Source organism: Lolium rigidum, chromosome 4, assembly GCF_022539505.1.
Source record: "Lolium rigidum isolate FL_2022 chromosome 4, APGP_CSIRO_Lrig_0.1, whole genome shotgun sequence".
Taxonomy (NCBI): Eukaryota; Viridiplantae; Streptophyta; class Magnoliopsida; order Poales; family Poaceae; genus Lolium; species Lolium rigidum.
In genome coordinates this window covers 135,000,158-135,018,242 of record NC_061511.1, presented here as the reverse complement: position 1 = coordinate 135,018,242, position 18,085 = coordinate 135,000,158, and the positions used below count along the sequence as shown (strand labels likewise).

Here is an 18,085-nt window from a genome sequence, read left to right as displayed (position 1 = left end):
ATTGAGTAAATGGCTCTTCAAATTATTGAATGAAGAAGGGGTGTGGCAAGAGTTGCTACATAATAAATACCTACGATAGAAGACATTATCTAGGGTGCATGCTAAGCCTACTCGACTCTCCTTTTTGGAAGGGATTGATGGGAGTCAAGATGGATTTTTTTTAGAGGTTACTTCCAAGTGGGAAATGGGAGGAGTACCCTTTTTGGGAAGATGCTTGGTTAGGAAAAACTTCGTTAGCTCAATAGTATCTATCTTTGTATAATATTGTTCATCACAAAAATGTTACGGTTGCTCATGTGTTAGCACAAACCCCTCCGAACATTACTTTTCGTAGGGTGCTGAATGGTAATAAGTGGAATTCATGGTTACAATTATGTCGAAAATTGATAAGGGTAAATTTGAATGAAGATAATGATGTTTTTAAGTGGGATTTGACATCTAATGGGTTGTTTACGGTTAAGTCTATGTATGAGGATCTTATGAATGACCATACCCCTTTTTTGAGAAAGTATCTCTAGAAGGTTAAAGTTTCCCTAAAGATAAAGATTTTTATGTGGTTTTTTAGCAACAAGGTTCTATTAACTAAAGATAATTTAGCAAACAGGAACTGGAATGGATGTACGAGATGTGTTTTCTTGGGGATCAAGAGACTATCCAACATCTTTTTATTGTTTGCCCTTTAGTTAAACTTCTTTGGCGTGCGGTTAACTTCACTTATGATCTTCCGCCTCCATCCAATATTACTAATATGTTGGTAATTGGTTAAATGGAGTAGATAGACAATCTAAACCTTTTATCCGGATTGGGGTGTCGGCCTTATGTTGGTCTATATGGAGGGTCGAAATGATATTATCTTTAACAAGAAACATTCCTTTCACTTTTTGCAGGTTATCCATATGATGGCACACTGGGTCCAGCTTTGGTTCCTCCTTTCGCCACAGGGATAGCGGGATGACATGGCTTCTGGATGCATACGGCTCTAGATGGTCGCTCAGGATATCTTGTGCTAGGCTGGCTGGCGACATACTAGGAGGCTAGTTTGATGTGTAGTCATACTATGTGTTGTTTTCGCTGGTTGATTTTTGTATCAATTCTTGGCGATGAGTGAGTTGTAAACCTTAAAGATCTTGAATTTTCTTTAATAAAAGGTCGTGTGCATCATCATGATGTAGAAGCCGGGGTACATCCCCATTTCGAAAAAATATATAACTTAGAGGTGGAATAATAAATTGTGTGCAACATGCAAGCACCTTGGTGATTAGGCACGTCACTTAACTTGTATTCTTAAAAAAAAGGAGAGGCTTTCATCTAATTTCATCTATTATTGATGAGCTCAGGGCTTTGGGAAAAATCTGATCAACCGCAATCCATGCAAGAATTGAGCTCAAAAGCCAATTAAAACACACACATTGCACAACTTCGTGAGGAGGGAACTCAAATGGTACCAAAGATCGAAGATCCTATTTGTTTTTCAAGAAGATTCAAATGCAAGATACTATCACGAGTGTGGCCAATGGCAGATCATCGAAAGATATCCATTCTCTCGTCGAAGATAAAGGCACGATCGAGGGACATTAGCAACTCAAATCATACATTGTCAATTATTATAAAGGTTTGGTCGAAGCTTCGGAGAAAAGTAACTTCTCAATAGAAAAGTCATGAATAGATGATATTCCTTAGGTTTCTATTAAGGAAAACAACCTTCTTGCAGCTTCCTATACCAAAGAGGAAGTAGAAAAAGATGGTTTTCGAAATGGAACACAACAAATCCTCTTTCATGTTGACTTTCTAGCTGAGTTCTACTAGAAATTATGGGATTTCATCAAGGATGATCTTCTAGATTTGTTCGACCTCCTTTATAGTGGACAACAATAATTGTTTCACTTGAACTTTGGTGAAATTATTTTTGTTACCTAAGGTTAATGAGGTGCAAAGGATCGAAGAATATGGACATGATTATCTCCTTAATGTTAGTTTCAAAATTTTCACAAAAGTTGCAACAATTAGGCTGAACAAAGTGCTTTCATGCAAGGAAGGAATATTCTAGATGGGGTAGTCATTCTTCATGAAAGAATTCACGAACTACATCGAAACAAATTAAATGGGGTGATCCTCAAGATTTACTTTGAGAAGGCTTATGACAAAATGAAGTGATCTTTTCTCCAACAAATAACACTCAAAATGAAAGGTTTCTCTGCTGAGTTGTGTGCTTTGATCACTAACTTAGTGTCTAGAGCTTGTGTGGCCATCAAAGTCAATGACAATGTTGGCAGATACTTCCAAACAAAGAAAGGTCTTCGACACGGCATGCGCGCAAAGATTGAGGGCCAAATTGTGGGTGTTGTTTTCCCATATCGTTGATGGCGGACTTTCTATCCTTCAATATGTCGACAATGTGATTCCTTTTATGGAACATGGCATGAAAAGGCAAGAAATCTAAAATTAATATTCTTAGACTTTGAACAATTGTTGGGTCTGAAAATAAAATTCCATATAGCGAATTGTTTTGCTTCGCAAAGACTCAAGAGGAGGCTAGTCAATATGCTAAACTTTTTGTCTGCGGACAAGGACAATTTCCAATCCCAGTGTTTGGGTATTCTGATACATTTTCGAAGACTTACAAAATATATTAAGTAGCCGGAAAGGTAAATTACTATTTTTAGGTCTAAGAGTGGTTTTGATCAATTCGGTACTACGTACTGTATATGATCTCTTCCTTATAGTTCCCCAAAGGAATCTTAAAAAGATTGAATTATTACTGATCAAAACAAATTTGGCAAGGAGATAGTGAGAAAAATAAGTATCAACTGGCTAGGTGGAATGTGGTTTGTTGTCCCAAAGACTAGGACGGGCTGGGTATACATGACCTTGAGGTAAAAAAATACTGCCTTGATGGGTACGTGGCTTTTTAATCTACTTATTGAGGATGATATTTAGCAAACCCTACTAAAAATAAACTATGTTGGCACAAATGTTCTTTCCTAATTATATTGAGAGCCTGGGGACTCATATTTTTTGGCTAGTCTAATGGCCACGAAGAAGTATGTCTTACGCGCTGAATCATTTTCTAGTAAGGATGGGCCGGAAATTCATTTTTGGGACGAGAACTTATTAGGTAATACTACCCTCCAAGAATTGTATCATGCCTTGTACAATATTGTTCATCACAAGGGCAATATAATCGCCATGGTCATGGAGTCATTTCCACTAAATGTGACGTTTAGAAGGGATTTAATTGGTCCTAGGCTATCATCTTGTAATGCCTTGCTTCAACGGCTGACCCAAGTTCATTTGTCGACATGGGGCCGATGAATTTCGTTGGAACTTACAAGAGAATTGTAATTTCTCCGTCTACAAATATTTAGTTCTACCTGTTTTTCTAGTCGCTAACACTATGATGATTTGGAAAATGAAGATACCTCAAAAAAAATTAAAATTTTGTTTGATATCTTCATCGTGGAGACAGCCTAACCAAGGACAACCTTGTTAGACCTAATTGTCATGGAAACACAAGTGTGAATTTTGTCTATCAAGATGAGACAATCAAACACTTATTATTCCACTGAAGTTTTTCATTTCTATATAGACAGTCATCTAAGTAGCTTCGAACTTGTCCACACCTCGTAGTATTGCCAATGTTTTTGGGAATTGACTACATCGTATCGATCACAGGTTTAGAATTATCCTTAGGGTGGGAGCACTTGCCGTTATTTGGTTGCTACGGCCATGCAGAAATGAAAAGGTGTTCAATAATAAAAGCTCTTTTGTGATGCATCTTATCTACTGGTGCACTAGTACGCTCTATTTATGATCATCTCTATGGTGATCTAGTTAGGGAGGTGTCTACACGGTTGGAGGACGTGGTGATGATACTTTTATCCAACATGGATGTCATCATAATGTTCGGATAGGTCCTTCATCACCTTAGGCGTCTTACAATTCTCGTTATTGATATGTGTTTTTTCTATTTTAAGTTTGTACTTTGGGTTTCGTTTGGCTAGTGCATCCTAGTTATGCAGAGGTCAACTGTACTGATTAAACCTTTTTAAATAATAAAACACTCTTTATAAAAAAAAAACTTCATCTGTCCTACAAAAGATGTATCAACTTTGAGTAGTATAGAACTACATATACTTCCAACTAAGCATTTTGATGATATGATATCCCATTAATTGAAAAAAAGAGGATTGTGGCAACTAGCTAGTTATCATCACCTCACACATCCGAAGAAAAAAATTACTCTACAAAGTAATAAATGTAACCTTTTATATTACCACAACTATGGTACTATCCACTATATATGTAGGTAGATGTGCATGTTAGTCTCCACTATGACCAGTTTTACCCACGAAGTTCTTCACACATTTTCAGTGCCCTACCTGATAGACTGAGTATATTTCTACTACATTCATTAGTCAAAACAACACCACTACAACATGACACGCGGGCCCTGGCTCTTTTAAACTCCAAGGAACATCCATAATCACCAACAAAGAAAACCTCCAGGGGTAACTATGTTAGGAAACTAAAGACCCGATGCTTTTTTGGGGGGAGGGCGATGGCGTGCTTTCGGCTCGCTCGAAACTTGTCGCTAGGTGGTTCAAGAAACTATTTGTAATTTTTATTTTTGGAATTCTTTGTAATGTTGTTGAGGTTTCTAAGTAGATTGGATTTTTCAGGAAAAAAACTGTCGGGGGGATGACCCCCGGTAGGTCAAGACTATGGCAAATAGACCATGTTAGATGTTGTAAACCAGATTAAAGGATAATCTTGATTATGTAAGTTTGGTTTAATAAGTGTCGGATGATACAATCCGGTATACCAGGATGGGTATGCCGGTGTAAGGGCAACCAGTGATATCTAAGCCGGAGGAACACCCAAGAGAACTAAAGTTCGAGGATAAAAGAACAAGAGTCCGTTTTATACCGGTTATGTTAACGGGGGATCCGGCATAGCCTCAATAGCGAGCATGTCGGCACCCTGGTCAAAGATTCCCTCAAGGACCAAAGGACATAAGGAGCTAACCAGTTCAGCTAATTTAATCGAAGCCCTCAGGCCAAAGAATAAGATGACGTAAAAGGTACCGGACGAGGACACCAGACCGTCGATGGAGAAGGAAGCGTCACCTCTGGAGCCAAAGAAGCTTTATAAAGTATCTTAGATCAACAAAGATACCCCTAGGGTTCCATCCCTTGTAAGCCTCATCTCCAGTATATAAGGAGATGAGGGGTCCCCCGTGTTGGGGGATCGATCGATTGAGTAGTTACAGAGTGCGCAAGGCTAGTTTAGCCGTACGTCTTCAACCTCTGGCCAGAGGCCAAGTTCTGTAGCTCTTTGTTCATCTTCTAATACATTAAGCGTGTTGGGCTTGTCCCTTGAGCTCTACTGCTTTCCCTCTCAACCTTCCCCTCCTCCGGATCCCCTTGCGCACATCAGGCCCCAACTTAAGCCATCCTATGGCATCTGTTTGTTCACCACGACGGCAAAAACCCAAAAGTTCTTGGCCATCATGAAATCCTCTTTGTCTGTAGATTTATCACCGTGTAGTGTACTGCTAGTTGGTGTGTTACACCAATGTGTTCTATGATCACGTTGTCCGAAGCTTTTGATCATATTTCCCCGCAAGTTGAAGTGTTTTGAACTGTTTAGGAGTTCAAACTTGATATAGAACATGAAATTAATCATGTATTGTTTAGGATTTTGTTTTTATTTCACATGAATATTATGCTTTGTATGTCCATTCCTATATTTTTCAAGTTTTTTTTACAATAAAGTGGTGATTAATGATGGCCGCAATTTTCATTTTGTGAGATTTTCTAAATTTGCACTCCTACATGAATATGGTTTCAATGTTAAAAATTAGAATCTTGTGGAAGATTTGTGTTTTGAATATTCAAGATGTTGATGTAGAAAGATATATGTGCGGGCAATTTTGATCATCGTAAAAAAGTAAAATAAATATTAAAAAATAAAAAATCCCTTGTATGAATTCCTTGCTTGTGTTATTTGCTAAGAAACATTGTAAACTTGATTTTTTAAGTGTTCACAAAATATCCTACTCCCTATGTTCCATTCTATAGTGCCTATAATTTTTTGGCACGGAAATTAGCGCAAGAGTATTTTTTACATAAGACCCGTGGCTAAACGATTTGAGATCAACGTAAAATTTGGGAAATCCACATCTTCCTAACTTACCATAATAAATTTGGGAGCTGAACGATTTGGGAGCTGAACGGGGAGGGAATAATTGAAAAAAAGCTAACCTAAAACCTTATATTCTGAAACAAATGCCAAAAATCTATAGGCACTATAGAAAGGAACGGAGGGAATATCATAAATGAATATACATGATTTTATGGTCAAGCCACCTTGGTGACACCCCTACCCATAGCACCATTGTAGAAATGGGTAAGGTCCTCCTAAATGGGACCCCAAGCCTGCTAGCTAGGCACATACGTAGACAAAGGTCAAGAAAATTAAATCCAATATTGGTCAACAAGCTATACACCGGTCATGGCACGGTTAAAACGGTTAACAGGTTAATGATCAAGACAAGAGATAAAAGACAAGGTTAAAAATGAAGCCCACAAAGCAAGAAACACATTAGGTCAAATCCTAATTGGACGAGTTTACCATGGACCATGGACCATCTCCTCTCTCATCCACATCCCTCATCGACTATGGACCAAGCCTTACCATTATACTCTTCTACCTACCGCCATGAATGGTAACTTTGGTCATTTTCAATGACCCCTTCACTACATAAACCCTCCAAGGGGTGGAGGATCATTTACTTTATACACCAATACAAGAAGGGAAGAGGGCTAGAGCTCCAACTCAGACTCTACTCTCGAATCCTAGAAAACTTATTTGACTCAGACTAACGTTGTTTGGAATCTTGACATCCCGGAATCCTTGTTGGGTCCGGAGTCCATGCTCAACCCCTTAGACGCTCTCCTAACATAAGATTGAGCCCTGCTCCATCGAGACGGCCTAATCTGCTCAAAGAAACATGATTGTGAAAATTCTCTAATAGTGTACAACGACCTACGCCATAAGGCTGACTGATGTACACGCTCCTACTAACGGTTAAAAAGTTTTTATTTAACCACGTCACTCGAGACAGACCCTAGTGATCTCTTGTTCAGTTTCACCAACAAGCATAATTAATGAAAAACAATATTATCGACTAGAGTTTCCAACAATTTTGATTAAAGTGGTCTTCTATTTTCTAACTGCCCAGAAAAGTTCTTCAGATTATCAGTGAAGCAACAAAATAATATGGTGTGAAATTTTTCTTTGTTAGTTTTGTCTCATCCAAAACAGTTCTTGAGATTATCAGTGGAATTAAAGTTAATTGGATTTTGAGTTTATAACTCCAAGAAGATTTTTGAATCAGATTTTGAGTATATCCTTCACTTATGAGGCAATTGTGGTCTGAACTGAAAATTTGAGGAAAAGAAATACTCACTCCGTCCCTAAAAAAGTTGTTCAACTTTATCTAGATACGAATGTATATAGACATGTTTTAGCTATAGATACATCCGTATCTAGAAAAAGTTGAGCACTTTTTTTTTGGAACGGAGGGAGTACTGCAAACTATTAGAATCAAAATGCACCGTGGTGTCTCGTTTAAGAAATCGATATTTTTTATAGAATTTAATTTCCTAATGATTTGTCTAGAATGACCGTTCTTCCCTGACGTTGGTGTTTTCAGTGTTCGAGACAGACTCACGGTGCCATTTCAGCATAGCACGGGGCCCTCAAAAATTCAAACATGCGTATAACTAGGCCCATTAAGGGGCTCATTACCACACATTTGAATTTTCTAGGGTCCGCCATAAGAAAATCATCTAGAATACAACGCTGAGAAACCAAAATTAAGCCTCAAGGCACTTCCAAAATGTAGAGCGGGTTAGCTTTGTTACACCTGAGACAACGTATTCTTCTGGACAAGTATTTATTATGTAGTAAGTCTTGCCACACACTCTCTTCATTAGGTAACTTAAACATCCAATGTTGATTAAACACTTGTTCATATGTTTGGGTACCTCTATACTTGGACCTCTCTGATATTTCTATAAATTATATTCCATTTTTTTAGCCTATATTTTTATCATTGCTTTGCGGGAATTAGAAACTTTCATATCCCTTTGGGTATTTCGAGTAATGATAACATAAACACACATAAACTGGTCATGACATAGTAGATAAGAACAAATTGATCTCCATATAAAAGCAACTTGCCAATCCAACATCACAGGTTCCTTCCGAAGTGGCTCTCTATGGGGTACCATCTTTCAAAGTTTTCTGCAATGGATATGAACCCAAGGTATCTAAGAGGCAAAGAACCCAACTCACAACCAAAAATTTATTTGTGCATTTGTGCTTCATATTTTGCTTGTTCCAATACAGTGCAACTCTCTTTCATGGAAATTATTCCTCATGCATGATAATTTTTTTACGATGCAAAAAAAATATTTTCATACTAACGGTTGTCTTGACACATAGTTGTACACACAAGTTTGCTAGGATAAATTTTGTGATGCCGTTTTAACCTCTAAGGCAGTTGTTCCTATGATGTTCCGAAAATGCATTGAAGACTAATTTGTTGTATATTTAAACTAGTGTACCTAACACCGGCATGTTTTATTGCCGAGATTTGGTTACGATTTAATATTAGAACTCAACTTTAACAAAATAGTAGGGTGGTACTTTCAGAGAAGTATACAATTGTATCATAAAATAAAAAAAGAGCTTGAAGAACTTGAAGTTTTAATCGTTTTTTTAGAATTTATTTTGTAGTCGCCGGATACAACTCATGTGTATCTATCATGTACTATTTGGTACTATAAATATATATGGTATTAATTATTAAAAAAATTGGTATGATGATACTGCATTAGAATAAGAAAGTATCGATACAAGAATGAAATGCAACTACAAGATGTGCGAAAAATACGTGAAAAATACCATTTTCAAAGTTTCCAACACTGGCACCTTTTTGCTGCGGAGAGTTGGTTGCGATTCAATACTAGAATGCAACCTTAACAAAATAGTTGAGCGGTACTTCTTTGAAATAAGAAAATAAAATATGTCACATAAGATACGGGAATGAGAACAAAGTGATCGTGTTTAATAACCAAAGCTGGAAATATTTGAAAAGTCGAGTTTATTCATTGTGGGAGAGATACAAAATCGTAGTGGCTCGTGAACTAGCTAGGTATTATTTTAATTCAAATACAGTACTCTTCTTGTAATTGGATTTACGAACCCAAAGCTTTCTTTTACAAATTCTCCTTAACGATACAACATTTGTGTGAAACTAGCCTTCCAAAAAAGAAAAAAAACAGAGATCGTGTCGAGCGGAAGCACAAATTTTCACGCGCATGCATACAGTGATACAGCTCAGGATCAGCTTACGGCGAGCTCCCACCTGCCTTCCTCGTCCGCGGCGGTGCCGATGTGATCGATCATCCTGACGACGTCGGGCATCTTGGGCCGCCTGTCGGGTTCTACGGCGGCGCACAGCAGCGCGACTTCCGTGAGCCTCAGCATGTCCTCGTGCCGGTCCAGCTCTCCGACTATCTCTACGTCGAATATGTCCGTGGACCATTCGTGGCTCAGCGCCAGCCGTGCCCACCCGGCCAGGTCGCCGTCGGCCTCGTCCACGGGCACCTTCCCCGTCACCACCTCCAGCAGCACGAGGCCGAGGCAGAACACGTCGGCGCGGGACGACGGCCGCTTCCCACGAGTGTACTCCGGGCACTTGGCCGCGGCCAGCCGGTGCGCGTGGTGCGGGAGCAGCGGGAGGAAGCCATAGTCTGTGAGCTTCGGCACCAGGTGCTGATGCAGATGCTTGCCACCGTGTGGCGAGAAGATGATCACGTTCGACGACTTGAGGTTGCCGTGCGCCGGCCGATGGAAGAACGGCAGCGACCGGTGGAGGTACGCCAGCCCGCGCGCCATGCCCTTCGCGATCGACAGCCTCGCCGGCCACGGCAGCGGGATCCTGCCTTCCCTCTGTTCTCTGCGCGCACCGAACAATCAAAGCAGAGCACGATCAGTCGACCTCACCTCACCGTATCGTGCAGGAGCTGGAAGAGGCTGCACGACGCAGCAACGACGTACCGTGCAGGAGCTGGAAGAGGCTGCACCCTGGGACGTGCTCGTAGACGACCAGCTTCTCCTCCTTGGAGTGGTAGCACGCGACGACCTCGGCCACGTTCTCGTGCCGGAGCTTGCCCAGCACCTGCATGGTGTGCGCGAAGTCCTTGCGAGGCACGTTCCCCATGTTGCGCAGCCGCTTCACGACCACCACGGGGGGGACGCAGGCCTCGAGCGTGACGCGGTAGGTGATCCCCAGCCGGCCCTTGCCAAGCATCTCCGCCGTCGACCGGAACAGGTCGTCGAGGTCGAAGTCGAACCCGGCCGCCTTGTCCGAGCGGAAGAACTGTAGCTGCGCCTGCGCGTCCCGGCCACTGCTGCCGCTGCCGCTCTTCTTACCTTCCTCAACCTCGTCCTTGATGTCCGCTGCTCCTCCGGCCGGTGCGGCCCGGCCGCCGAGACGGACCTCGCGGCTCTTCTTGGTCTGATGCAGGAAGATGAGGACGGCAGCGAATGGCACCATTGCGGCGATGAGGGCGATCGCCACGACGCTCCACGCCGCCAGCCTGAACCTCCTGGATTGGCGCGTCGGCCGCCCGCCGGACTCGTCATCCGGCCTGACGACCGGCCCGTCGCGACTGCCGGCAGACGGCGACCCGGACCGGCACGCGGCGTTCACGGCATCGCCGCAGAGCTTGAGATTGTGGCCGAACGCGCTCGCGGGGAACCGGCGCAGCGCGTGCGTGTCTGGGACTTTGCCCTGGAGGAAGTTGTACGACACGTTGAAGACGATGAGCTCGCTCTGCGCGAACGCCGGCACGGTGCCGTTGAGCAGGTTGTCCTGGAGCTCCAGCCGCGTGAGCGCGGGCAGCGCCGCCGCGTACCTGCGCGGGATAGGGCCCGAGAACCTGTTACTCGACAGGTCGACAACTCGGAGCCGGCCCAGCCCGGCGAGCTCCGGGAGCTTGCCGTGGATGGCGTTGTCACGCAGACTGATCACGGCGAGCCGCTCGACGCCGCGGAGCGCGCCGGCCGGGAGAGTGCCCGTGAGCTGGATCCCGTCGAGCGCGAGACCCACCACGCGGCCGTCGTCGTCGCAGGACACGCCGTACCACCGGCTGCGCCCACCGTGGCACGGCGGGCCCGTCCAGTTGGAGTGCAGGTCCTTGGCCGAGCGCAGCCCGTCCCGCAGCGCCACTAGCCCGCCACGCTCATCGCGGAATGCCTCCAACTCCGACTCCGACAAGTCCGCCGTCGTCACGCCAGCTACCACAACCGCGAGGACCCACGGAACCACCAGCCACCGCCGTAGCCGAAGCTCGCGCCTCGGCTTATTCATTTGCGCCGTTCTTGGTAAACTTGTGTCAGGTAACAGGCATGAAAAGACCAGATCGAATTGACGCCACACTTCCTTACGATGACCAGGGTGGGTATAAACAAATGTTACTACAAATCGACCCTAACACTAACAGCAGGTTGATTGCCGAGATGTGCAAGGCAAGAATACATGGAGGCGCCGGCCAGCAGGTGGTGGTGATACTAGTGGTAGGAGAGGAATGGTGGTAGTGTGTGCTGGTAGTATGCATTGGTGGAGTTCGACGTGAACTACACCTCGGCAGTTTGGTCGCGGTTGTAGTGACGGGCCAACTAATTCGGATGGGTGCAGCTGGAGTCCCGGAGAAGAAGAAGGGCCGCCGCCTAAGTAAACTGAAGTGCTGAATCGGTTGAGGCTTTCAGATGATTTCTAGTGGTGGTACACACACCTGTCTGTCTGCCTCCAGGAAGATTTGATTTTGGAGAGAAGGGCTCATTGATTTTTGAGGTAGCTCTAGATTGAAGCACAAGAAGGAATTTCTACATCATTAATCACTGCTGGAAAACTATTCATAATAACTCCATAATTTTTACATATCGACAATAAAAGTTACTTCCTCCGATTGATATTACTTTTCGCTGATCCGCTGTACTAGACATATTTTAGTGTGCTTGTCCACTCGTTTCAGCGACAATCAAAGGAGTAGCAACATTTTACTGGCAAATACAGCACCTTATTTGTTTCTAGGCGATGAAGTATATAGTTGGTTTGAGCCTTTGAGGAGTGGTGTACTAAACAAGCTCAAACTCAGTGAGGCCAGCTATTCACGGCTGAATCCACGAAACTAACTTCTTGAATTCAGTTAACCCGGCGAAGCTCGGAGGAAATATTACGAGTTTTTGGGTGCGATTTGCTCACTGATCGGGAGGCCACACCAACCGATGGATTGTGGGGGCAGGAGAAACCGGACGGTTACGATCTGACTCGTGCGGCGATTGACGAGACGTACTGGGCTTACTGAAACCGAACTTTAGTCTACCTGCAAGCCATTATCATGGGACATTTAGCAGTTGGCAGGATAAGGAATTAATTGGACGTTATCTTTGATGTTCTTTGTTTATCATCTTTTCTTTTCATTTCGGGCAGGGAAGACGCATCAGGAGTCTCTGTCTTGACTGGCAAAGCAGTTACTTCTCTCTGAAGATTACTGATTAGAGCATAAATCACTGTCTGGTGTGTCTAAAATAGGAGCTGGGAAAGAAGCTGATGTATAGCTGCGACCTGCGAGTATTTTCATAACAGTGGGTCCAGGCTAGTGAAATCCAATCCACGAAATAATTTGAAATAATTTGATAGCTTCGAAAGCATTGGACGTTTTCTGCATCAAGATGTCAGAGATGATTAAAGATTCAAGCAGATTTGGCATGTTCTAGGCTTCTACCAAGTTAAAAAAAAAAAAAGGCATGTTGGTGGAAAGCAGTGAATTTAAAGGCAATGGTACCTACTGGTGTCGTATCTACCATCCACTATGTGCTTTGAGATTAGTGTGGCTTTTGACATTTGTTTAATATAAACTAATAATTAAAATACAAATTAAACTTTTGTGAAACTAAAGTGATACCTGAAAAATATTGTGAAACATTCTGACAAAAAGTAAAACCAATGATGTCACTGGTAGGGTTTGTTTTCACAAAATATTCGTGTTCCAATTATCTATCAGATTAGTTTCATAGTTTTGTGAAAAAATTGGTCAGCACATAGCTGATGTCACCGCTGATGCCACTCTTCTAAGTGTAGTTGCATTTAAAAAGAGGTTTTCCCATGTTCGAGCTCTCAGCTACACTGACCCTAGAAAGCCTGCCTAGATAAGGCAGGCCCAAAGCCCAAGTTATATCTACTAGAAAGCATGGCCATTGGGAAAACTAACATTCTTTGTTCGCTAAAAAAAATAATGGTCTCTCTACATAGTAGTATTTCAAATTTCTTATTTGTTTCCACCTAAAAATGTTACCTTATTCATTTTCTCTCACAATTGCTTTTTGGAATACAGATTCGGGACTCTCATTCCTTATAAAGTGCATTGAAATGCACTTTTGATCCTAGATGCATATGCTCCCTTTACCCAAAAATATATTTAAATGTTAACATATTTTTTTTGGCTCATATATCTCCGTGTTTTGTGATCGCGTTAAGTTTCATAAAAAATGACAATTTTATGGCATGTGTAAAAAAGCCAAAAAATATCTCGCAAAAAGACTTATTTTAGCACCGATTTTTTTTGTTTTTTGCACATAAAAACTCAGGTAGAAATGACTTCATGAGCACACAGAATATGGAAACGTACAACTTTTTTTGAAATGCCTGACAGTTTTGAATATGTATAAAATGCATTTTAAATAAAGGGAGGAGCATATGCAGCAAAAAGCAAAAAACGCAATGTCCCATTACTATGCCCTATTCAATAGAAATAGAATATGAGCTCAAATCTCATCTTCGTGTTTTGTTGGCAAGTCTAATGCGCTCCCGCCCCCTCCCTTGCTCCCTCTCCCCTCTTCTCTCCTTCAATGAACTTATGTGTTCATTTTTTACCATCTGAAGACATCACTTCATGTTTTTTTTTGCTTGGTAGATGAGCATGTCAATGCGGCGTACAAGAATAATGAGGGCAAGGCCTTTGGGTTGTCTCACTATTGGACCTTTCAACAAGGTCACGCGCCTAGGCCTTTTACAATCACTCAATAACACTAACGGTAGCACACCAAAGAAGAAAGGAAAAATTATGGATAAAGATCGCGGGTTTGAAAGGCCGTCCACTATCGACTAGAGGGGGCGAATAGGCAAAAACTTAGGTTGGTTGTTTCTGATAAATTTGTTTCTACTCTACTTGTTGCCTACAACATCCTAAGCATGCATACTACAAACATAAACTTGTGAAATACTAGAGTGCATGAATGTGAAGGAGTTGAGTTGAAAGGATCACAAACAAATATATGTATCCTCGAGGTTTAGGTTGTTGGCGCGATCGTACGTCCACGATCGTCATGGGAGGATAGGACACAAAGTTCTCAAGACACAAGTCCCGGGTCATAAAGATCCACATGTCTCTCAATGAGATACGACACCAAGTACATGCCCAAATGCCCAATCACTAGGGTAGATCTTCACACTCAGAAGGCCATATTCGTTCTTCACAACATTTTTGGCTCATTCACACACCTTGAATGCTTCCAAGTGCCAACTAGCGGTTAGGAGGGGCACACCCTCAAAAAGGTAACGACACTTGGCTAGTAGTTAGATCTTGAGCCCTTGCATAGATATTTTTAAGGAATCACTCAAACCAGTAAATTTCTTGTAGACATTTGAATGGAGTATTAAGAGTAGTTGCATCATAGGGTTAAACCCGTACACCAAGCTCCCTTGTCTTCGTGGATAGAATGTTATAGTGGTTTGTTTACTATCTATTAGATAGTTCTCATCCTCTCTTTGTATATTCACTTGTAAATTACTTTCTTATCCCTTTCTCTGGGACTCATTACTTTATAAAATTAAACTGCATAGGCTTTCCCATAGGTTTTATAGTCAAAAGGGAGTAGGTGCAAAGGGTAGGAGTTCAAAGCCTTCAACACACATGAGGTTCCCTCTTTTGATACTCACCTTTCTAGAAAATGGACGACAATGTATATGGGAAAGGGGAAAATTTTGACCCTTACAAGAAACATAAATGTGCTTGGAAGTTCCAAAAAAAAAGTTCCCTAGAGTACTAGACAAGTCCAATTTTTGAATGATATGCCAGGAAAGGTACTTTTTTTGGTATTAGGAGGTTCTTGCTTGCCAATAAGACCTCAAGATGGAAACTCGAGGTAATCGGAAAGAGATCTCAAAGGTTATGGAATCTCGATAGTACAGGAAAAAAAATCCATTGGGAGTTCCTGACTAGATAGAACACCCTCTTTAATAAGATAGGCTATTGAGTCCCACATTGGAAGTTCTAGGATATCTTAACTTTGAAGTTCACGAGCTCTATTGGTGATTTTTTTCAAACTAAAACATTGACTTGGAGATTCCAGGAATACTTCACTCGAGAGTTCCAGAGAAAACAAAATAGTGCCTACAACCATTTTCCTAGCTCTCGTTGTCACTGATCCAAAGGTTCAAGGAAAGATTTTCCTAATAGTTCCAGAGAAGATGTTAGTGTGGAGTAAATAGATAAAGAAGCTAGATTATAGAGGAATTTTTGAGAGATTTCACAGTGAACCAAGTTCCTATTACCAGTGAAATGTTTATTTTTATTGTATGGTATGCATATGAATCAAACAAAATGTAAATTATAAGCTTCGTGGTGAACATGCCATTTCTTGTGTTTAGGGGCCAGCGATGACTTTATCCAACTAGCATATGAGATAAACCTTCAATACTTAGTAGATTGGTTAGTTTCTTAATTGCCTTGTTATTAATCATTCGAAACCCATAGGAATCCACAATGAACTTTCCGGGATAAGTGGAGAAGGGACTCTGTCGGTGGCACAAATTCGAATTTCGAGTGGGATTAAGATGGAGCAAAAGCGGGCAGCTATTACATTGAGTGACTACCGATAATGATCATGACCAACAAAGAGCTCACATGTGACATGAGTGAAGAGAAGAAGGAAGAAATAAGGAGGAGATGTACAAGGGCATTATGAAGATGCAAGCTGAGAAGGTGGCAATTGAGAATGATAAAGTGACTTATGTGTCACATATAGTTTCTATTGAGTATGGTATAGTAAGGCTACAATTGAGCTACACAGATGGCAACTAAGGAGGATCAGGTGCACCTCACTAGGTTCACTAAGGAGTCTAGGATCATGTTGGATGACACTGTTACAATTTCCCGACATTGTGGTAGGCCCTTGTCTGCATGTGCCACAACCTAAAATTAAAAAATGCAAAGTATTGTCCAAATCTTAATCCCATATTGCTAAGGAAATAAGGCGGAGTCCCTCTTATAGGGTGAAGTTCAAGTTTTGGTATAGAATACTAGAAACTCACATAGTCTTGCACCACACCCACATGGAGCACACATTCGTTGATTTTCATGTGAGTTGTGACTTGCGACAATATGGTGGTGTGTTGTGAAATGCATGACTGTAGGCTTGTAGCACATAAAATCCATCTTTTATTTTGCTAAATCAAGCAATTATCTCTCATCCCTTGATTATGTTTAAACAGATTGATTTGTTGGTTAATTTGGCATGGACTTGGTTAGTTAGTGTCAGTTGGATAATTATTTGGTTGTTACTAGTAGAGGGTTGTAGGTATAGAAGAGACCAGCAAATGTTATGGTTCAAACGCTGAATTCACCATCCATCTTTCTCACTTCATAATGTCTTGTGCATATTATCGTGCCACCAAGCCATGGCCGATTCTCCTTATGGACGTGCGTTGAAGAGTAGAAGAGTGGTGATCTCAATCATATGTTATCGCGAGGACATGCATGGGTTGAAAATAAGTCCCTCGAGCAATAAAAGTCTAAGATACTTGTTGCGCTGCCTATGAATACCCAATTGTCCTGCTTTGGACTACATCACCAAGCATGCATGAATCCGACCTGATTTGACTACCTAATAGACTAGTGTAAGTTCTAAGAGAGAAATTCTTGAGGACAAACTATAGGCATGTGCCTTGATTGTTCATATGTATATGCTAGCAATGTTAGGTTGTACTGCCTTGTTAGGACCATTTTACATACTAGAAATTTTCTAAGAATCGTCATTTTGTAATTGATAAGTATATTTTGTATTAATGATTAGAATTAAAATAATGCACATATTTTCCAACATACATAAACCTCGTGGATCCTTGAGCCAAGATGAGGCATGGCAACATCCGATTCCATCTTGGCACACGAAGCCAAGGACGAAGGTGTTCGATGAGCATCCCATGATCGTGTTGGCGCCACAAAATATGCGTTTTAGTGTTTCTGATCATTTCATGACAAACATCGTAAGACTTGTGATCATTTGGCACTTTGCTTGGTGCTTGGTATGTCCTTAAAACCGAGTCTGAATTTGGGCTATGTGTTTTGTAAAGTTGAATTTAAAATCTTGTTGAATTTATGTGACATAATATTTATCTTTGAATTATTGTGATGGAAAATATATACATGTTGTGGAACAACAACAAGAAAAGATGAATGATCAAATGTGATGGACATCTCGGGTTCCCATTGGGTGCCATGTTTGTCTCTCTCATTTGTCCGAACAACCCTTAGATAGACAAATAATATAGACGGATAAATAAGGCTCACTGGAGATTTTTTTCGAAATGGGGAATATTGCCCCAGCTTCTGCATCCAGGGATGCACACGGATTTTTTTATTAGATTATTCGCAACATCTTACAAGAGCAATACAAAAGATCAAACTCGAAGGCACCTCGCTAAACCTACAGAGGGATGAAAAGGGAGTGACAATACACTAACTCACATCATCCAAACAACCAAATGCCTCCCCAAGCCGCACAATAGCAGGTGAGAAGCACATCCAGTCAAGCAGACTCTCAGCGCACGCTAACACACATGCCACAGAAATCGCTACCACCGTCTTCCTCGCACCCATCTTCAAGAGGGATCACCGCATTAACCTTGCAAGATCTGCCATCGATGTCACCATGACGCCAGACAAAT

General features: G+C 41.7%; 1 protein-coding gene across 1 annotated transcript; it reads right to left on the bottom strand.

Annotated features, from left to right (window-relative positions):
* Positions 1–9,155: 9,155 nt before the first annotated feature.
* LOC124708542 (probable inactive receptor kinase At5g16590) lies at positions 9,156–11,860 on the bottom strand. Its single transcript, XM_047240222.1, has 2 exons — positions 10,132–11,860; positions 9,156–10,028 (listed from the first exon to the last, which is right to left on the bottom strand). Exons 1-2 carry the CDS (start codon positions 11,444–11,446, stop codon positions 9,415–9,417), a joined length of 1,929 nt encoding a protein of 642 aa, XP_047096178.1. The 5' UTR covers positions 11,447–11,860; the 3' UTR covers positions 9,156–9,414.
* Between the last annotated feature and the right edge of the window lie 6,225 nt (positions 11,861–18,085).

What these genes read in the sequence shown, in the direction of transcription:
- LOC124708542 (XM_047240222.1), bottom strand. Translation starts at nt 11,446, where the DNA reads ATGAATAAGCCGAGGCGCGAGCTTCGGCTACGGCGGTGGCTGGTGGTT. An exon ending in CCTCTTCCAGCTCCTGCACG is followed by an intron (nt 10,029 to 10,131) that starts GTACGTCGTTGC and finishes GTGCGCGCAGAG; the next exon opens with AACAGAGGGAAGGCAGGATC.